General features: G+C 37.7%; 1 protein-coding gene across 4 annotated transcripts in view; it reads right to left on the minus strand.

Annotated features, from left to right (window-relative positions):
* Positions 1-23,425, minus strand: part of LOC122563660 (grainyhead-like protein 3 homolog) — a 103,275-nt gene that overhangs the window by 16,021 nt on the left and 63,829 nt on the right. For all 4 annotated transcript variants that reach the window (XM_043717690.2, XM_087976847.1, XM_043717691.2 and 1 more), the window contains 4 exons: positions 10,384-10,542; positions 5,656-5,734; positions 4,786-4,925; positions 3,411-3,448 (listed from right to left, as the gene is read on the minus strand). In XM_043717690.2, the coding sequence (XP_043573625.1) occupies positions 3,411-3,448; positions 4,786-4,925; positions 5,656-5,734; positions 10,384-10,542 (416 nt within the window). The remainder of the gene's footprint in view (positions 1-3,410; positions 3,449-4,785; positions 4,926-5,655; positions 5,735-10,383; positions 10,543-23,425) is intronic.

Below are 23,425 nucleotides of genomic sequence, written 5' to 3' on the forward strand. Positions count from 1 at the left end.
TGTGCTTTTAACAAGGCGCCTACTTAACATGTCATCACAGTAAAACTCTATACAAAACTCAGTGCTAAGGATGTGCAGTGATTTTGATGCACAGAACACAAAGGAGCTTTCACTAGAATTAATCAGTAAAGACAATGCCAGTACTGAGGTACTACGATCTGAATGATGAAGTTACCTTGCAATGTAATGCCAGTGAGACAGGAGCACGCCTCATGCAACAATGGCAACAAATTGCAACTGCATCCAGGGTGTTATGCAAACTTAATGATATTACATTCAGATTGAGAAAAGGTGGTTGGCAGTTATCTTTCTTTTTTAGCATTTTAAGCTACACCTGTCTGGGAGAGACAAAGTGGCATTGGAGTCCAACATTAAACCACTTCAAAATATCTTCAATCTATCTGAGATGGGAAAAGAGATGGTGAAATTCATCCATGTTAGTCACCAAGGAACTAAGTTGTGCTTGAGGAAGATAAAAGAGGTGTTCTGCTGGCCCAACATGAGCACTGAGATTGAAGACTATATCATCCAGTGCAATGTTTGGTACTGAATACAAAGCCAATCAATGACATCTCTGATAGGGCAGTGATGAAGCTTGAATAGATCTGTTCGTTCTCAGAAGAGCTGATTATTTTGTCACTATTGATTATTATTCCGACTATTGAGAGTTAGAGCAACTGACATCCACCAATGAGACTGGAGAATTCCTGAAAATGCACTTTAGTCATTACAGCATTCCAGACATTCTGATGACTGTTTTAGTGCTGTAGTTGTGGATATGTTTGCCAAGCTGGGATGATGATTTGCAGACGTTTCGTCCCCTATCTAAATAACACCTTCAGCGCTTTGGAGCCTCCTGTGAAGCACTGCTGTACTGTATCTTCTGGAATTTATTTGATGCTATTCCTGCTGCTTCCAGTTGCTGGCTCTGGTTGTTTGTTGTAGTGGCTGGTATATGGGGTTTAGGTCTATGTGCTTATCAATGGAGTTTATGGATGAGTGTCCTATGATCGTTGTGTTGTCCAGTCAAATTTGTGGTCCTTGTCATCTGTGTGTATGGCTAGTCATGGTGTTTAGTGGCTAATTGGTGTTTGTGGATGTGGATTGCTAGTTGTCTGCTTGTTTGTCCTATACAGTGTTTCATGCAATCTTTGCATTGGATCTTATAAATTACGTTAGTCTTGCACATGTTGGGTATAGGGTCTTTTGTTCTGGTGCGTTGTTGGCTGAGCGTGGCTGTCGATTTATGGGCTGTCATGAATCTGAGCAGTATGGTCCTCAGTGTAGAATTCAGCTGCTTCATAAAGGATTAGGAACTTCAAGACCATACATCTTCACACTCTATCCCTCATTAAATGGAAGGACTAAGGTGGCAGTGAAACTTGCTGAAGAGTTCATAAATAAATCAAGTAAATTCAGCAGAGAGTTGTTCAAGGCACAACTTCAATGAGAAACATGTTTAATGAAAGCATGGGAAGTAGTCCATTTCAAAGACTAACATTATACTAAAAAAACAAGAACTAGTAACAAGATTGAATGACAAAATCAAGGTGAAACAACAGAGAGCCAAATTTCACTTGATAAAAGTGCTAAAGCATTGCCAGAGCTGAGTATTGAAGAGTCAGAGTGCAGATGTTCAACAGTTTTCAATAAGAATTAGCATGTGTGGCAACTGGAGACCAATATAGACCTGCACAGAACACCTTAATTGTATGTATTGAATATGAATGACCAGTTATATCCCTGCAGCCTTAAACAGATATGTACAACTAACAAATCTGTTCCTTCACTGCAAACAGCTGATCAGAAAGATGTGATCTCAACATTGGCCCAGAGTACAGAACAACCATCAGTCCCAGAGCTTTATCAATCTCCAAAATAAAATAAATTGATCAGCAACAATAGTTACAATGGAAACAGCACATAAATAACACTCACCAGAGAAAGAAAATCACACTAGGAATAAGCAGATAACTAACAACAAAGCACATATACCATTAGAAGATAAGTTGTTAAGTGTAACTGCTCCAATTACAAAACAATGTAGAATTTCCAATGAGTTGGTTCAAAAAGGCCTCTCACTATTGCCTTCTCAGTGACAGCTAGGAACAGCAACAAATACTAACATTGTAGCTAATGTTCACATCACAATAATACATTGCACAAAAGTAATGTTTGTCACTACATTAGAGTTTCCTTGCAGCAAACCAAAACAATATGAGACCATCCCCTCCAGTCTCACCTTGCTTTGCTCTAATGTTAGGACAGGTTCTGACTTCACGTTTGCACAGCTAGTTTCGCATCAGTCTAAAGCTAAATTGACTTCATACTGACAGCAAATTGACAGTGAAAGTGGATCTAACAAGTAATGACCTAATCTTTTAATTAAGCCACAAGAACTGTAATACATTTTTGTAAACCATGTAATCTACAGTCTTGCCTGTGGCCTAACAAAACTGTGGAACTCATTTATCCTATATTATGCTGCTGAAACTGAAGCTGTTTAAAATTGAAAATGAAATCAAAGCTGTAAAACATATAATTCTCACCCAAACATGGGTCAAAACATTCTAACTTCTAGTTTCAGCTGGTGGAGTTTATACCACATATTATCCAATGTGCTCTAACGTTATTTTGCAATTCAAACCTGTGGTTTATTCTTAAAATTCTTTAAAGCTAAAATACTTTCTAAGTGTAGACAGTCTTGCAATTTTTCACAGTCCTCCCACTATTCAGCTTTAAAGTCACTATAATTTAGATGAATCAAACAATAATTTGCAATTGAGAGTTAATGTCTGATGATGTCAGTTTAACTTACAGAGTCATTTGAAAGTTTGCGGTAAGAATTGGTTAATCTGCTGCATAAACACTCAGAATATTATTCTGACTTCATAAGATGTATAGTATGATTCCACAATTAGTACTGAAAAACAGTTTCTCCATTATTTACACTGACATGAATTGCAGTGTAACTATCCCAATTTTCTTCAATATTTTGTTTTTGAAACTTGATCATGCAGAATAAATTGTTGCTGTTTGAAATTTACATTTCTTGCATATTGTCAGATAAACCCTCACCCATCAGTTAAAAAAGATTTACATTTTTATGATTCCTTTCAGGATGCAATGGTTTTCCAAAATACTTAACAATCATTTAAATTCATTGAAGTGCAATGCAAGAAGTTAAATTTCCTCATCCCCTATAGGAGATGGTGTCAATGCATAAGTCTGTTTAAAATTTCCCAATGCCATGCACAACATCTTCTGATGATCAAATTATAGCAGGGAGGCACATCCCTGGAAAGGTACAGAGGCAAGGCATCATCAACAATGCACATACATAGCACCACTTACATACAAAACTATCCCAAATCACTTTAACTTTAGAACAAAGAGAGAGTATTCCTTACCTGTCAGGATTTGTGACTTCGCAACTCATCGAATGCCCCTACAAGATAGAGCATCATTTTAAGACAATCTTCAATTATTATGAATTTCAAAAACAGCAGTTAGTGGTACAATCGAAACAGCAAAGTAGAAGTAACTTTGTGAGTCACAGATTGAAATTTGGGAGGTCTGAACTTGGCCATTTATTTTTTAAAAGCTGTTTTAAGCTGCTGAAAATATTGCTAGAGTGGTTTATTAATGCTCACTGCTAGTGGTGTTACTCAATATAATGTTCTGGCAAACAAGGATCCTGCTTTGAAGAAGCAATTGTGCAGAGGTACTGCAGTGCCTAGAATTCTGTGTTTTTGGTGCAGAGAATGAAGCTCGGGCAGGCAATTGATTCACTTGATGCAATACACTTTCTAACATGAAGCAGTACCTCTAGTCAAATTAAATTGAATTGAATTGAATTGAATTTATGTCACGTGTACTGAGGCACAGTGAAAAGCTTTGTCTTGCAAGTAATACAGGCAGATCACATAGTTAAGTAGCATAGATTGTAAATAACAGGTAAACAGCGGCAAAAACAAAAACACAGGTACAGGCGAATGTTAAGAGTTTGTGAGTCCATTCATTATTCTAACAACAGTACGGTAGATTTTCAATAAGGAAATTTTACTCTGACCCCTAGGTTCCAAACAACTTGGAGACAGGGTTTTTGTTTAAATTCATCTTCCACCCCTGTTGCCCCTCACTGTTTTATCTCCATATACATTAATTTTCTCAGTATGTGATAATGTATCGATTTTTGACTAGAATATGCTCAACAACTAAGCACCCACAGGTCACTGAGTAGAAAAAAGTAGATCCCCAACTCAATTCAAAATGTCCAACCCATTATTCTGCTGCTGTGCTCTGATTTGGGGAAGGTCAGGCTGGGGATAACATCCTCCCAGCTTCTACCAGTCACCTGAGGAATTGAGTATATCAATTGGTTGAGTTTTCCAAAGAGTAGCAATCTCATGCCAATTTCTACTGCAAACCTTTATTCTTATGGAATGACAGATCAGGGCTCCTTCAGAAATGCAGAGCCATACTTCCATTTGACAACACTCTCATTTTGCAGAAAAAATTGAAGAAAGACATACTATGTTCCCTTTATCAAAGCAGTCAGCAGTTTATGGGTCCAGGCAGACACTTTGACCATTGTTACCAAGTTGTAAATTCACAAGTGTGAGATTGCCCTGCTGGGAGGGTAGAGTACCAGGTGGCTAGGCTGCTGGGTTAATTCAGATGCCAGGTGGATATTTGAGAGGGTGCCAGAGGATAAGTGCCAGATGGCTAGGATTCCTGTTATTGTTATATTGTATTATTGCAGTTATCATCATATATACATACCAATCCAGTTCTTTGTGAATACAGAAAATGGGCTTCTGGGGTGAAGAGAATAGGAGGAGAAATGAGATCTGTCACTGGTTTAAAATAAGTTGTGTCACTTCCTTTGTGGTCTGACAGTGGAATCCTTTTGTTATCAGTGGCTGTTAAATGAGAAGTACAAGACAGAAGATCAAGTATTAAGAATTTATCATTTGTAGACTGATCATTCATCAGATAATTTGATTTATGTTTGTCACATGCAGCAAGATAGTGAAAAGAATTATACCAAAGACCAATCATACCTTACATAAGTGCATCAGCATAATAGAACAAAATGTAAAATATAGTGTTACAGCTACAGAGAAAGATCAACTCTAATATATGAGGGGTCTGTTCAAAAGTCTGATACCAGCAGGGAAGAAGCTGTTCTTAAAGCTCTTGGTATCTGTTCTCAAACTTTTTATCTTCTGTCCCATAGAAGAGGGTGGAAGAGAATATAACCAGGGTGGGAAGGGTCTTTGATTGTGTTGGCAGCTTTCTTGAGGCAGTGGGAAGTGCAGATGGAGTCAATGAAAGGAAAGCTAGTTTTCATGATGGACAGGGCTTCATTCACAACTCTCTAATTTCTTGTGGTCTTGGGCAGAGCAGTTGTCATACCAAGCTGTGATGCATCTGGGTAGATGCTTTCTATGGTGCATCTATAAAAGTTGGTAAGCAACATTGTGGACATGCCTAAATTCCTTGGCCTCCTAAGGAAGTAGAGGTATTGGTGTGCAGTCTTGACTTAGTGTTGATGTGGATGGACCAGGACAGATTGTTGGTGAATGAATGATTTTCATTCTTCAATTCTATGGAATTCTGCCACTCCATCTCAAACATTATTTTACTCACTCTCTGTGGTAGAATCAGGAAACTTGCTTTTTCTTTTCGATTGCTTGCGCTCTTCATCTCTCATTTTTCTCTCAGCACCCTGGAATGATGGATATGAGAAGAATATCTAGTGACTCTCCAGAAATTGAATTGCAGATGGATCAGTTAACAGAAGGTAAACAATATGTATAAAATTCATCAAATAGTTAATTGTAACAGCAGTAAGCACTGAAGTACTAAAAATCAAACTCTCCTTAATTATTGTCAAAAGATGTTATGGTTCTGTTCGCCGAGCTGGGAATTTGTGTTGCAGACGTTTCGTCCCCTGCCTTTGGGTTGTGGCATGTCCTCGTTTTGTTGTCTTTCCCTTAGGCATCTGTTGATGAAATTGCACGGGGGGTATCCGTTTTTGGCGAATACATTGCTGTCGTAACCACCACCCCAACACACACAAAAGAAGTTGCATCAAGACACTATTCAAAAGGGCCACAACACACTGCAGTACACCAGAACTGCAAAAAGAGGAAGCAGAACACCTATACAATGTATTCGCCAAAAACGGATACCCGCGCAATTTCATCAACAGATGCCTAAGGGAAAGACAACGGAATGAGGACATGCCACAACCCAAAGGACTAGCCACACTACCATACATCAAGAGCATTTCCAAACTGACAGCCAGACTACTGCGACCACTAGGACTCATAACAGCACACAAACCAACAGCCACTCTCAGACAACAACTCACCAGAACGAAGGACCCAATACCCAGCATGAGCACAACCAATGTAGTGTACAAAATCCCATGCAAGGACTGCATAAAACACTACATAGGACAAACAGGAAGACAGCTAACGATCCGCATCCATGAACACCAATTAGCCACGAAACGACACGACCAGCTATCCTTAGTAGTCACACACGCAGATGACAAGCAATGTGAATTCGACTGAGACAACACTACTATTATAGGACAAGCCAAACAGAGAACAGCCAGGGAATTCCTAGAGGCATGGCACTCATCCACAGATTCAATCAATCAATAAGCACATCGACCTGGACCCAATATACCGACCACTGCAACGGACAGTTGGAACTGACAACCGGAAGCAGCAGATTCAAACCACTACAAATGCCGGAGGAAAGATCACAGAAGCGCTTCACAGGAGCCTCCCAAGCACTGAGGATGTCACCTAGAGAGGGGACGAAACGTCTGCAACACAAATTCCCAGCTCGGCGAACAGAACCACAACAACGAGCACCCGAGCTACAAATCTTCTCACAGACTTTGTCAAAAGATCCAAGCATTATTTCCTGTTGAACCTTTCAATTATATTATCACAGAATGATATAGCAAAGGAAAATGCCATTCATCCCGTTAAGCATGTGTTGTTTCTTTAGTAAAGGCAGCCAATTTATCCATTCCTCTGATCTTTCCCATTAACTATTCATCTTTTTCTTTAAAGTGTTTATTTAGTTCTACTTTGAAGATTCTTATTGAATTTGATTTCTCCACCCTTTCACACGGTGCATTCCAGATCAAATTAACTAACTGTAAATAAATATTTCCCAATGTCACCTCTGGTTCTACTGCCCACCATCTTGAATGTGTCCCTTGTTTACTGAACTTCTGTCACTGGAATTAATCTCTCTTTATGTACTCTATCAAAACCATTCACTTTAAACAAATTTCCTTCCTCTTAACTTCTTTTGCTCTGAGAAACCATTCCAGTTGCTCATGCATTTCTACATAACTAAAATTCTTTATCTTTGTCACTATTATGTGAATCCATTCTGCACCCTTTCCAAGGTCTAAGCATCCCTCATAAAGTATCGTTTCAGAATTGTGCATATTAGCTCTGCCAAAACCTAGGCCATACTCTATTAGAGGGCAGGGGGAGATAAACATTTTGCATTCTATTAATAAACGCAAAGGCAACTTTTTGAAAAATAGCCTTCACTCCTTGTCTTGTCACAAACTCAGACATGTGTCTACGTCTCAGGCATTGTCTTTAAAACTTGCCTATTAGTGCATACTGCCTCTTCTCTTTCTTCCTATTAAAATTTTTCACTTCACATGTCCCAAAGTTAAAAATTCATCTGCCATCTATCTGCTTTTGATTGTTTGAAGTTAGTTATTTTCCTCATTGCCATTCTACATTTGAAAATTTATATTATTTGCAAATTTTGATATTCTATCTCATACACCCAAAACCAGGTTATGAATGCATATTGTATTAATCTTAATCTTATTAGCATATTCCACATGCATATCTTAACATATATCCACATGAACATTAATCCTAATATTGAGTCTTGTATTTATATTCGAATTATAAAATTCGAACAGTGCAGATAGAGATACATTTCTTGTAGCAGTCCTATTGATCTCTTCACGTCATTTGATTTCCAGCTTTGCTAATCTATTATTTTAATCTGCTTTCAAACACTCAAAAAATAGTCTGGAGCCAAAAAGTGTTTAATCTATCTCAATCTATCTACTATCTACTCGTCTATGTATGATTAGGAGACAAACCATCACCTTATTGCTAGTTTCCAAATCATGCACTTAAATGGCTTTTGAAATATACGGGTGGGGTAAAGGACCACGTACCATATCATTGAATAAACAAAACAGATTATCTCTGTACTTTGGGTGCACCTTAAACTCCAATTAGTTCTTTCTCACCCATTCTCTCTTTCACTGTCACATTCCATTTCAACTTCATCTGTTATTTTGTGATGGTTGATGCCTCAGGTATATATTACATATCTTTCAGTAATCCAGGCTTAGGTTTTAAAAGAGATCCTATCTCTTTTCATTTTTAATGGAAAAGAAAAACAGACTTACACCAAAGCCCTTTGTAATATATGAGAGATGTGATGAATTGTCAACCAGTGTAAGTTTAACACAATACTCTGTAGATACTGCAGTCAACCAGGTGATATTTACCTACCATAACTAAATTGCTAACTAAGTACTGCTAATAGCTGCAAACCTTTCCGTTGCATTCAATCACTGTCTCATGAATATGATAGTACAGTTGAATATCTATTAATGCACTTGTCAGATAATCTCCATTCAACTTAAGTTAATCATTGATACTTCTTTTAGAAACTATCTGCAGCCTCTTTGCATTTTTAACAAATCACCCTTTCATAATATTCCATGAGTAAGACATTCACAATAATACTATGAGAAAGTGAGGACTGTAGATGCTGGAGATCAGAGCTGAAAATGTGTTGCTGGAAAAGCGCAGCAGGCCAGGCAGCACCCAAGGAGCAGGAGAATCGACGTTTCGGGCATGAGCCCTTCTTCAGGAATATTCCTGAAGAAAGGCTCATGCCCGAAACGTCGATTCTCCTGCTCCTTGGGTGCTGCCTGACCTGCTGCGCTTTTCCAGCAACACATTTTCAACAATAATACTATGTACAAGAAAATCAAATGTGTGTAGAAATAGATGATATTCACATCCAGAAAGCAGCAGTGTCACACTATTATAAATGCAAAGTTTTCATAATTAGGTTTGCAGTCTAATGCAGTACCTACAACATTTAGTTCCAGATATCATTTGCAAAGCACAGGTCCTAGAAGCATACTTTGAAAACCAATAATAATTTCACATTTTTATTTATAGCTTGCCCACAGGTAACTTATGATATGACCTGAAGAGAAGCCTGCAGATCTTTTCCAGTATTTTCTGCTTATCATTTCATCATTTTCAATGTACCAATCAAGCTACAAAGAGTTGACATAACTCAATCACACAAACAATATATGCACAAGTCAGGGGGCATTCCTCAACTTCACTCATCCAAACTCTTCAAAAAAATCTGTTTTGCAAGTTTCAGAATTTCAGTTGTGCAACATATGTTCTGATTGCTGATATTATTGTCCTTGCAGCAGAGCTTTATCTTATACATAAGAAGAAAGAATCTTTATTGACAGACACCAATAAGGGTTTCACAAAGGGATGGGTCAGGATAAATACTATCCCATGAAGTTCACTCTTTGCACCACAAGGTATAATTTATGACACTTAAACATAACAAGTAACACAATTAAACAAAGTTTATTGCAAATACATACTACAATCTGTTATTGGGCTAAAATAAACTACCTCAGCCAGTCCACTTTGACTGAGAATTCTCACAACTAGGATATCATGTTAAGAAAATAAATAGACCATTTTCTACGAATTCTATAAATTCTATTACTATCAGCTTCAAAATAATGCTTCTCTTTATTTTCTCAAAAATTTGAATTAATCTCCAAACTCAAAAGAAATTTTGGTTGCAACATTTCCACCTTCGACACTTGTCTAAAACCATAGCTGGGCTGACAACTCTGTCCCAGTCAGGATTGAAGGGAGGAGATAATAATGCAGTAGTTTGGTGCTCTCTGGCAGGTAGATAGAGACAAGCAAAATTTACCATTTTTCTTTTATTAATGTCAGAACTTCTTTTTATAATTTTTCTATACTTTTAATTTTCTATACTTCTGTTTCCATATTTCTTTCAATCACCTGATGAAGGAGCGTTGCTCCGAAAGCTAGTGTGCTTCCAATTAAACCTGTTGGACTATAACCTGGTGTGTGTGATTTTTAACTTTGTACACCCCAGTCCAACACCGGCATCTCCGATCCATATTTCTTGATAGTCATACTATTAAATATCCATATCCCCTCGATACAAAACACAGTAGCTTTCAAAAAAACAGAACTATAGATTGTTCAGAAGAAACTGTACCTTGTCCACAAATATTTTAATCTGACAGACAGCTCGGTGAATAGGCTTTTCTGATTTGGCTTCACAGTCATAGGTGTCTATCTGGAGATTCAAGGGAAGGCCTTTGACTCCCTTCTGTGAGGAGAAATCTGTGCTAAGGCAATTAATTCCAATGTAAACCTATTGGAAAGACAAGAAAATTGAAAGATTATTTCTTGCACACTGATCAATGCCTTTGTAATAAAAATACATGCCATTTGAGGTCGACCAGTTTTTTTTGTGGATTCAGAAATTATTTATTACTTGGGAGTGGATAACATATCAAAGTTTTCAATCTTTAAAGGTAAATCAAATGAACTCCTTATTAGTGAACTCTATAGATATTTAAATGAACACAGTGCTAAACAGGATAAAATGAATTGGGATCATGATGTCAGATGGAGTATGATGTGGGAAAGGGAGGAGGTTAGTCACTTTGATAACAAGATTACAAATAGCATTTTTTTTTATGTTCTATTCAAACATCACAGAAGGTTAGCACAGGTTACAGCAAGCAAACATAAAACACTTTATTGCCAAGGGACTGAAGTATAAGAGATTTTGCCATAAATGTACAGGACTTGGGCAATATCATAGTTGGAGTTCTGTGCACAATTTGGTCTCCATATCCAAAACTTGCACTGATGGCCAGCAAACAAAGGTGCACAAGATCAGTTGGGATGAATACAAACTTTCTCCATTAAAACAGATAGTTAAACTTCAGAATTGTCTGTCTTTGAGGATTGCAGTTGCTCCATCATTGGGTGTTTCAGGTTGAGACAAACAGACTTTTGGTGTCTTGGAATCAATAGATTTGGGAGTTGGTGAGAAAGTGGAGTTAAGTCAGAAGTTCTATCATGATTGTGGAGTGATGGAACAGGTTAGAGGGGTTCATACCTACTTCCATTTCTCTTAAATACAGAATGCGATAACACTATTTATTGGCGATGATGATGTTTCTGAACACCCTGTATTATTTCTAGAAATAACCAGACAACAGTGATACAATTTCAAGGGTTGTCTTGGTGTGGAATCTGCATGGTGTGATTTTGTTTTTAAGCCTGATTTGTCATTTTATTTGACTTATTAAATAACATAAATTGACAGTTGTGACAATATGACAGGATCATAAAACCTAGTTGAAGGTCTTCAGAGTATTTATTGTATAAAATGCACACAACATCTGCTGCTTTGCCTTCAGGATAATAAAGTCTGAGCTATAATAAAACGAATCATGTAAGAATATTGAAATTAAAGTCAACTGCTTGCTATGTTCTTTTCAGGTTCACACACAACAAACAACTAGATTCAGTTAGTCAATCACTTTATTGGAATTGTTTCTGACTGCATCATTCATGACTGTTAAAAAGGTTAGAGACCAATTGGGTTTTAACAACCAAAATCAACCAATTGAATGAACTGTTTCAATTTCAGTTATCTGATAATCAGCATCCATGTTCTCCATGCAATTTAAAAAAAATAAGCTGTAGAGTTCACTGGACTTTCTTCTAAATCAGCGAACCCATATATAATTCATTTTGGCAGGACAACATTAACCTTTAACAGTATGTTTCAAATGTCTTTTGTGGTCTTAATTTTATTGTGGACTTCGAAACCCTGATATTAAGATGAAATTGAGGATCCAGAGCCCAATGCTGCCAATGAACAAAGGTCAGTGATATTAGAGTCATAGAGGTCTATAGCACGGAAAAGAGCTCTTCAGCCCACCAAGTCTACACTGGTCAAAAACAACCAACTACCTATTGTAATCCCACTTTCCTGCACTTGGCCTCTTGACTTGGCAATGCAAGTGTACATTTAAATACTTCTTAAATGTTAAGAGGCTTTCTGCCTCGACCATCCTCACAGGCAGTAAGGTCCAGATTCCCACCACTCTTCAGGTGAAAATAATTTTCTTTACATCCCTCTAAACCTCATGCCCTTAAATATATGCAGCCTGGTCATCGATTCACTCACTCAAGGAGAAGGTTTTCTTCCTGTCCACCTTGTCAATGCCCCTCATAATTTTATACCTCCCAATCATACTCAATCTCAGTGCTGTCTGCTCCAGGAAAATAATCCCAGTCTATCCAATCTCTCTTCATAACAAGAACTCTCCAGCCCTCGCAACAGCCTGTTATATCTTCTCTACAAGCTCATCAGTGCAACACATCCCTTCTATAATGTGGATTCCAGAATTTCATGTTTTTGTGACTTAACCAGGGCAACCCACATTCCTCTCAATGAGCTCATCCCCCCAATACCTGAAATGAAAAAATATCCTTGTTCCTTCACCATTGCTGGATTAAAATCCTAGAGGTCTCTTCCTAAGAACATTGTGGATCAACTTACAGCAAATGAACTGCAGTGGTTTAAGAAGGCAACTCACTGCCACCTTCTCTAGAGTAACTAGGGATGGTTAATAAACACTGGCCCAGGCAACAATGCCCACATTCTACGAGTGAATGAAAAATGTTCTTTTTAGCTGGGATGCTGAGAGGTGGAATCCAAGGCTGGGTATAGTTCAGTCCTTAGTGACAAAAGAATGCAAAATAAGATTCTTAATATAAGTTAAAAAGTGGAAATAAACTATTAGAAGTCCATAATATTATGTCTCTGTGTAAAATCACAATGTGAATCAATATGGGCTAAATAATTTTCCAGGAACCCTGAAATGAACTGTTATCCGAGATGTTTATTAATTACAAAACAAAGCAAACCAACAGTATTATCATAATGAAAGCAATCTCACAGGTCAATTCTAATCTATATCTTAGGCCCCTAAAAATTGTGATGTGACTTCACAAATGAAAAGTGCTCATGTGCTATAATCACAGAGCTTCATTTCAATCCTGTCTCACAACTTGGCATTTTTAAAATCATTCCCAGTGAAATAAAACTGATTGAACTGTAAGCTGCTTTTAGATTTGGACCACAATGTAATCCTGCTCCAGTCATGTGATCTCATTGGCTTTTCTCACCGTCTTACTCAAGTTTCTTTCAACAGATGAAATTAGGCCAGCTGCAGAATGATTACAATCAGACCCTGAAGGAGTTTCGTTTCAAACACATTTATAAACTGTGCTGTCAGAGGAGTTTTAAATCATCTGTCACAGCTGGATTGGAATTTTTTTCTCTGCTTTTATTTCCTTGTTCTGTTTGACAGAAATGAACAGGGACATAACAAGTGAGTGTTGAAAGTTATTTGCACAGCAGGAAGCTATCTCGATACTGCCATGAAGCAGTTCAGGATATAGTTCCAAATTACAAGAAGGGCAAAGGACAGGTGTCAGCGTGAAAGAGGAACATAGGGGATAGAACGTTTGCTTTTTCCTTCATCTGTAATTATCTCTAGCTTGAATGTAGCATGTAATTCCACACACTACACCTTTTAGAGAGAAAAGGTTCCTAACATTTCAGGTACCTCTTCAAGGTGACATTTCTTTTATTTCAAAAATATACTTTACTCATAAAGGTATCTTTATATACATAGGCCCTAAAACAGTTTGGTTCTGTACAGTAGCATATGGAGAAACAAACAAACATTGAGAAATTACTGAAAATGCTCAGCAAATCTGGCAGCATCTGTGGAGAGAAATCGGAGTTTCGGTGATCCTTCCTCAGAACTCGAGAACAGAACAAACGCCGGAGTTTGACTCTATCCATCAAAACAAACAAAAGGCATTTCTTATGTTTGCAAGACTACATTTGCATATATCTGAGGCATCAAGGGGGTGGGATCCAACAGCTGAACAGATCCCCATTTAACTTCAGCAGATAGACCTCTTTCCACACTGCACCCTTGCTGGCAGCTGCCCCAGCCTTAGTGCATCCCTTAGTGCTACATTTCAAAACAATTGCCTTCAGGAATGTTAAATACCTAAAGTGTTTTTGATAGACTGATGCCCACATTCCTACTCCTCAAAGTAACTTTACTATCAGGTTATCAGTCTAGTCTATGATTATATCCAGATATTTATGTAAATGTGGCTTTGTCCTGCAATTGTTGTGTAAGGTCTAGTCAGAAGTCATTTACTTTAAGTAGTGATCTTCAGTTCAACAATGCTATTATAACATGAACAATCAAACGCCGTCAGAGTAATTTAAATATTTGAGAAACTCTCATCAAATAAAACCTCGCTGTTTTTGAAGCTGTGATAGAAATTGTATTTTTTGCAGCAGTGAAAATTTGTATTGAGCAAAACTCATGGCAACTAGTTGCCAGTTTTACAAAAATGGCTCTTGGTAAGTGTCATGGGACAGAAAGTAGGTCACGTCATATTTTAGTTGCAGTCTTTCATCTGACCAAAACAATGTTCCACACTCTCCTTGAGGTTGGAATTGCAGCCAGGTAACAATAAGCAGATACTCAGGAATCTAGACTGAGGGAATGCGCTGCTCGGGTTGTAAGTTTGCTCACTTGTAAGTCGTATATCCTGGTGGCTAGTTGGTGCTTGTGTATCCTGGTGGCTAGTTTCCTGCCTGTCTGTCCAATGTAATGATTGTTGCAGTTCTTGCAGCGTAGTTTGCTTCCGATGTTTATTCTGCTGGTTGTTGGTATGTGATCAACTATTACTAGTATCCTTACACATAGATGATGAGGGACATCAGTTCGACTGGGACAGTACATTCATCTTGGGTCAGGCTAAACAAAGACATGCACAGGAATTCTTAGAGGCCTGGCATTCAAACCAGAACTCCATCAACAAACACATTGATTCGGACCCTATTTAACCAACCTCTCAGAAAAAGAATTAAAAGTGATATCACCCACCACAACAGACCAAGACAGATAAATAGCAAGTGGGACAGAACACCAGCACTTCATCAGAGGTTCATTCATGTCACCTAGCATGGTGACAAAACATCTGAGAACAAATCTACCAGCTCAGCAAGCAAACTTACAACTCGAACCTCAAACTGAGCTACAAATCTTCACAAAAATTGCAATGCTGTGCTGTTAGGAGGTTTCTTAATGTAGTCAATATCAGAGGTCAATCCTGATATTTTGAGTTGTCACATTTCTAACATCTCCTGCAAATTAATTGGGCTATATGAGAGTTTCATAAGGAAAGCTCTGTGAATTCTTTCTGACCTTAATGGTGTTACTGAAGCTCAATGTCAAGTTGATTGACTGCTTTTTGTTCTGTTTATATATACGATAGGATTAATATCGTATATTAATCCTAGCGAATAACATTGTTTTTGAAACTCTGCAGTGTTAACTAATAATAGCTATACATCCTATAGAACTGATGATGCCACAGAGAAGTTGATAAAGATATTTCTTTTACAAATACACAATTTATCCATGAAGCATGCTTATATTGCAGACTCTTTACGTGGCAGCTTCTACCTAGATTAGTGTTGAAAGATCCAGTGAGGTTGAAGGCTTCATGGTCTGGTTTGTTGCAATTGTATGTGAAAATTACTGATCTTGACTGCAGCACAGTCCAAATCTGTGACAGAGCCTCTAGTGAAGTAGATGTAATGGAGAAATAGACATTTTATAATCAACCTGTTCAAATGTGTTCTGACACTCCTCTGGAGCGGGTGGGTCATGAAACCAGGCCTCCTGAGGTATCATACCTCAGAGTGAACCTATATCATGGAAGACTCTTGGGAGTGTAAGATATCTCACAAGCCTAATGTGATGCATCTCATCTGATGATACTGCACTATGAGCAAACACAAGCTCTTTCTCTTTGAATATCAATTAGAATTAGATGCCATTGAATCTTACTACTCTTGGGAAGGCTCCATTCCCATTATATTAACATAAAACAAAACAGGGTAGCTAAAGATAAACTATTTCCACTGGTTGGGGATGCTAGAATTAGGAGCATAGTGCTTGTGAGGTATCACCCACTCCCAAGAATCTTTCTTGATAGAGGTGCATTTTGATGCCCGAGAAGGGCATTTATAAATAGATTCAGTGCAGTGCCAGGTACAGATAAAATACTCCAGGTATCATCCTGTGTTTATATAGTCCCACCTTGAACTCATCTAGAACACGCTGTGCTTTGGATCATAATAGCAGACCATATAGCCACTTAAGCATGTTCTGTTATTCAATTATACCACAGCTGATTTGTAACACAATATCCATCACATTTTTGTTCCACGTCCCTTAATACCTTTGCCTCATGAAAATCCATTATCCCTACATTTTCAACGAAGTCTCTTGGGTGTTGAGATAGAGATTGTCACTCCCCTCTGTAGAAATAGTTCTTTCTAATGTCTCTGAATGACCTTGTTCGAACTATAATCTTATTTGTCACTTTTTCTGTTCCTCTACCATGAACTTGCTGGAGGAAATATTTTTTCTCCATCTTGCATATCAACGTCTTTAATCATCTCAAACAGCTGAATTACTGATTAATCTTCAATATACAAGGAATAACAGGTCACAATAACCTGTCCTCATAATTTAACCTTGTTAGCCTCACTGTTGTTTAATTGGTGGTAGCAAGAAGGATGGATGGATTTGGCAGGAAAATAGTGCAAATAATTGAGCCATAAAATCTTAAGGCTGACTGAAGTCATTCTGCTTCTTGTGCCTGTGCCAATTCTTTGAAAATGCGACAATTAGTGCCACTCCCCTGCTCTTTCCCATAAACCTACAATTATTTCCTTTTATATATCCAACTCTCTTTTTAATATTATTACTGAATCTGCTTACACCTCAAGTTGAGAATTCATAACAAAATCAACTCTGATTCATTGATCTTCCTTTAAATGATTACTTAAGCAGGTTTTGCCCCAGACTTTTGAAATAACTTATGAAGTGAAAAGACCATAGGAATAGGAGTAGGCCATTCAGCCCCTCCAGTGTGTTTCATCATTCAATAGGATCATGGCTGATCTTTGGCCTAACTCCATATCCATAACTCCTTAACGTCTTTGGTCCATATCTCTTAATACCAGTACTTAAAAATGTATCTGTCTCAGTTTAAAAATAATTCCTGATCCATAATCCACTGCCATTTGTGGAAGAGACTTCCAAACATCTAACAACCTTTCTGTGTGGAAGTGCTTCCTAACATCTCTTCTGAAGACTAAACCTAATTCTTAGAATATGCTCCAAATTCTAGAATTCCCATCCAGTAGAAATAATTTATCTTTAGCTCCCCTGTTGTTTTATGTTAATATGATGGGAATGGAGCCTTCCCAAGAGTTGTAAAATTCAATGGCATCTAATTCTAATTGATATTCAAAGTGAAAGAGGTTTGTGTTTGCCCATAATGCAGTATCATCAGATGGGGTGCATCACATTAGGCTTGTGAGATATCATACTTCAAACAGATCTTCAACCATTATTTTAGAGAAACTGCTTAATCCTGTGCATGATAACTGTTGCATTAACCTCCACAATACCTGTTTCTCACAGTTTGATACATATTAGGACATAACTGAGAGACATTTGGTTAGATGATAAAAGTGCTGTCAGCAGTTTCCTACTGGCGAAGTGAGATGAACATTATCCGCTTTGTATCAGAAGCACAAAGTTTATCTTCGGTTTACAAAAATGCTCACATTAATAATTTAGTGAAAAATAAAATAAATACAATTTGCAGGACAGAGTCAAGCTGTTTGCCCCAATAAGTTTGTGCTTATATTTATGCTGTCTGAGCCTCCTACCAGCTTACTTCATCTAACCTTATCAGCTTATCCTTCTATTCCTTTCTCTATCAAATCTGCTTATCATTACCTTAAAGGCATTGATACTCTATGTTTTAAATATCCCATGGGGCAACAAGTTCCACGTTCTAACCACCGTCTTGGCTGAAAAGGTTGGAATTCCTGTTTTAATTTATTTTGAATCTGAAGAGAGAACTGAGCTCCTTTCTAAACTGCAGTAAGCAGTACAGGTGGTTCGGTTGTATCAAACCTGAAAAGAAGATCTCGATTCCAACAACTACAGCAAGAGGTCGGCATGATGGCTCAGTGGTTAGCACTACAGCCTCACAGCACCAGTGACCCAGGTTTGATTCCAACCTTGGGCAACTCTTTCTGGAGTTTGCACATTGTCTGCATGGGTTTCCTTCGGGTGCTCTGGTTTCCATCCACAGTCCAAAGATGTGCAGGTCAGGTGAATTAACAATAGTAAATTGCCCATAGTGTTAGATGCATTAGTCAGAGGGAAATGGGTCTGGGGTGGGTTACTCTTGGGAGGGTCAATGAGGACCTGTTAGGCCGAAGGGCCTGTTTCCACACTGTCAGGAATCTAATAGGTCAATTATTTTGCATATGCATAATATTTTGAGAATATTCTAACTGTTTATTCACAGAAAACTTTTGAAAAATAATTTTATTTATTTTTTGGGATTTCAAAGTCAAGTATATTCATGTAATTTTTAAAAACAAAAAGTGAAAAGACAGTCCTAACATTTTTGTGAACTAAGCATTGCAGTTGTTTCCCCAAGGATTAAAAACATTAAGCAATTTATGACAGTGATGTGATAATCAATAAATATTCCTCCCCTTTCCCAGATTGTAATAGGAATTTCCTCGTCATGAACACTCAAAAAGATAATCAGGTGGATGCTGTCCCATTGATTCTGAACAGAAGGAGATAAGAAGGTCAAAAATACACTTAAAAAAATAAGATTTTAAGCAAATGGCTGCAGGGAGTACCTGCACCAGACATGAAATTAGAATGTAGGAGGATAATTAGATGTAGTTTGAGTTAAATAAGATGACTAACTGATGTGAGGTTATGCATTGTAGTCAGTACTGAGTACAACATTAGTTCATGACATTAATTTGCTCTCTATGAAATTCAGCAGCATGATAATTTACAGCAGCATTAATCTCAGTAATGTAGTTTTGTTGAGGATTTTTAAAAATCATTCCTTCACGGGATGTGGGTGTCATTAGCTAGGTCAGTGCTATTGCCCAACCCAAACTGCCCTGGAGAAGGTGCATATGCGAATGACATGACATCTGCTTCAGATCACTAAAGGATTCTGTTGTTAGACCCTTGGGTTATGCTATCATAAAGGTAATTACTAGGCAATAGTGGTACTTACCTTGATGTTAAATCATGGAAGTAATCCGATTATTGCATATGAACAAAGATCTAAGAAAACTTATACGAGTGGGACGTGTTAATTTTGCATTAAAATTTATTTGAGTTTATTTTAATGCATATCTCTTAAAACCTCTTCATGTTTAAATTAGCTTATAATCAATTTTATTCCTTTTGACAGTAAACATCATCCCTGTCATTTTCCTGATTTTATGTAAAATTTGAAACTCAACTGGAAGGTAAGAGCTCTTCTTCACCGGGAGGAAAATGAGTCGATAAAATATCTGATTATCTCCTCCTCATTCTTATAATAGAATGGGTGTGGTTCTCAGTATTCACTGTGAGGAAAACATTATAGAGTCATGGAGTCAGAGTCGGAAACAGCACGGAAACAGACCCTTCGATTCAACCAGTCCATGCCAAACATAATTCCAAACTAAACTAGTCCCACATGCCTGCTCCTGGCCTATCCCCTTTGAAAACCTCTCCTATTCATGCATCCATCCACACGTCTTTTATATGTTATAATTGTACCCGCATCCACCACTTCCTCAGGAAGTTCATGCCACATGTGAACTACCTTCTGTGTAAACAATTTACCTCTTATGCCTTTTTTAAATCTTTCTCCTCTCACCTTAAAAATGTGGCCCCTGGTCTTGAAATTCTCCAATTTGGGGAAAAGACAGCTACCATCAACTCTATCTACATCTCTCATTATTTTGTAAACTTCTATTAGGTCACTTCTTCACCTCTTATGTTCTAGTGAAAAATATCCCAGTGAAAAGGCTTATCCAGCCTTTCTCTATAACTCAAACTTTCCATATCCATCAACATCCTGGTAAATCTCTTCTGAACCCTGTCCAACTTGATTATATCCTTTCTATAACTGGGTGACAAGAACCGGACACATATTCCAGAAAAGGCCATCAACCTCAAGGTGGTTTTGCAGTCAAAACTGGCAAAAACATTGTATTTCCAATAACAGGCATGACTGTCAGAAAGAAGGTAGCTGTCACAATTCACAATGACTATTAATTCTAATCTTCAATATTGAACTTAGGTCAATTGACTAAAAAAGCAGCTAATTTATTTTTCAAAGTAGCCCTTATGGGTTGTAATCTTTCACAAAACCTAAATTTTAGAGTGAATACAATAACCACTCTACAAAGATGAAGTCAGTAATTCATCATTGATCCCAAATAGAGTTATTATTCACTAATTTTAGATTAGGTTCGATTCCCTTCAGCCCAACAAGTCCACACCGACCCTCTGAAGAGTAACCCACCCAGACCCATTCCCCACATTTACCCCTGACTAATGTACCTAACACTATGGGCAATTTAGCATAGCCAATTCACCTGACCTGCACATCTTTGGATTGTGGGAGGAAGCCGGATCACCCGGCAGAAACCCATACAGACATGGGGAAAACGTAGATGGCAAAGTGTTGGGGTAACAGCAATGTCAATCTGAATATTTCTAGAAGATACGTGCTTTATTAAGTTGAACTAGATGCAGAAGAGAAAAGATTCAACATCATCTGTTCTCTAAGAAAGTGAAAAATATTTTAAGAAGGAGTGAGGGAGTGGTCATCTCTCAGTATACTTTCAGTGGAAATTCAAATGTCCTCACTACCCTATCTATCTCATTGTTTCCACATGACATTGACAAGAATGACACCACATTGTCCGTGTCAACAAAAGATATTGTTTCCACACTAGTAATATTGTCTATCATGACAGATTAAGAACATTTCTCACAATCCAATAATCAATTCGTCAATGAGGTTTGGGCCACAGCAACAGCATCAACTTGAATACCCTCACAATCTGCAATTTCACACATCCATGAATACTATTCCTCTATCAAAGTAGGTATCAAAGAAGATCCTGCTTCATTAACGAGCACATATTGGCTTGCCAAGAATAATGCCATGGATACCTTAAAATAAGCACCAACACAATGAAACAACAACTCAAAACTAATTACACGCAACACCGCCAAGCATTAGCTATTGGATAAAGCTGAATAGTCCCACTACTCGTATTGATTATAATAGTTATAATAAGAAAAAAAAGAATAAAGATCTGAATTGAGTCCTATTACATCTTCAATGATAGTGAAGAATCAAGCTTCTAAATAGAAGAGGAAACTCCATGAACATTGTCACTCACAATCACATTCTAGATAAAAGGTGAGCTCAGGAGGCAAAGCTGAAGTACATACATAATTGCTTCTTCTAAAAGTGGCATACACACAGTCTCTTCCTGAAATGCTGACAGTCATAGAGCCAATCATTCAGTTCGTCGTGGTCAACATGACAATAAGGAAAAACCCAGTGCACTAAGTGCAGGAAACTCTCTGGGTCCTCATGTTTATGCCTTAAAACTTGTCAAAAGTCAAAGGAATGAAATAGTCGATCTTTTGGCCAAGCTACTTCAGTGCAATTACAAGTCTACTGTATCAAAATTGATATGACAAATTACACAGTTATGTCCACAGAATTCTGAACAAATCCAACTCATATTTACTGTTCTATCTGTAACTTCTCAAACAGCCATACAATAATGAAAGAAGTAATCAGCCATACCACCAGGTCTCACCAACTTATTAGTAACATGCACATCCATAATTAGCTAAGAATCTGAGAGATCTATTCAGATTCTTAACTCATTACAGTCAGGTGACAAGAGCTGAAGAGTGGGGAAGAGTTCAGAGTGGCTGTCCTTGCCATTAACATATTTTACTGATTATGATCACAAATTGCCTTTACAAAAATGAAATTAATGGAGGTCAGTAAAAAAAGTCTTCAATATTTGGAATCGCATGAGGTATTTATGGTTGTTCAAAGCCAAATACAATTAGCTCCAGATTATTGCTGTTGGAATTTTGTGGGACAGAACTCTAGATTTTCAGCTGGTTCCTTCATAAGCTAATACTGGGGCTTCTGCTAACAACTTAGAGTGTTCAGCTCTATTCACAACTTTGTAAGCCTACTGTAGGACCTCTGCAGCATTCAGGGCACAGCTAATTAGTGGCAGGCAATAGATATACCTTAACTAGCCTCTGGCCTGGACTTGCAAGCCATTCAATTACATCAGAAGAACTAAGAACAGGCAGTAACTGTTGACCTTGTCAGTGATGCCTACATTACTGCTTTCCAAAACATTTTTTCCCATTGTTACCCCATTTGATGTTGCTGTAATGTTGAGTATTGCTGTGACCCCTGGACTGAGAATATTGAGTTTTTTGGCGGAAGGGAAAGGCAGTGTGTGGATACAGTGGTAAAAGTGGCGGGGGGGGGAGGGGGGGGGGAGAGAGAAGACAAGTGGCAGGGAGATAGATTTGTGAGAGTGGGTGCGTCAGACAACAGTGCAACATGCTGCAAACATTCCCTTAAATACCATAACTCCAAGATCATGTTCTAACATAAAACAAGAGCACTTCAAATTATCAATAGTAAATCATATTGATGCAGACAGAGCAATTTTGAATGTGCACAAAAACTGTGGGAACTTGTATGCAAAGGTGTAGTAAATAACACTTTTCAGTTAGCAGGGTAACAGCTTTGAGGCAGACATTTAGACCAAAAGCAGGCTATGGAGAAAGTTGGAATCTTATGAAAAAACATTATTGAATAAAATTAACATCAAAACATCATTTTGGAAGCATGGATTTTTAAGTAAGTATGTAATACTTCAATTTTTGAGGCTTAAATAGCTACATTTTTGATGCATATATACCATGGGTAAAATATTTTTGGGAAGCCATTTTGAGAAATTTGGTTGATCTAATTTCTGGGATAGATTTCTGAACTGTTGTGACTAAAAAGATTTTTTTAACAACTCTCTAGATTGACTGAGCTTCTACTTTCATTCCTGGTAACCTCATATAATGGTGACATTGATTTATTGCTGTTTTCTGAGTGCACCATTGAGGCAAATGAGTAGAAGCGAAGTGAAATTTACATATCATATCTCAAATGGAGGTTTG

Source organism: Chiloscyllium plagiosum, unplaced genomic scaffold (genome assembly GCF_037043375.1).
Source record: "Chiloscyllium plagiosum isolate Xiang-an unplaced genomic scaffold, Cpla_swu_hap1 HiC_scaffold_30, whole genome shotgun sequence".
Taxonomy (NCBI): domain Eukaryota; kingdom Metazoa; phylum Chordata; class Chondrichthyes; order Orectolobiformes; family Hemiscylliidae; genus Chiloscyllium; species Chiloscyllium plagiosum.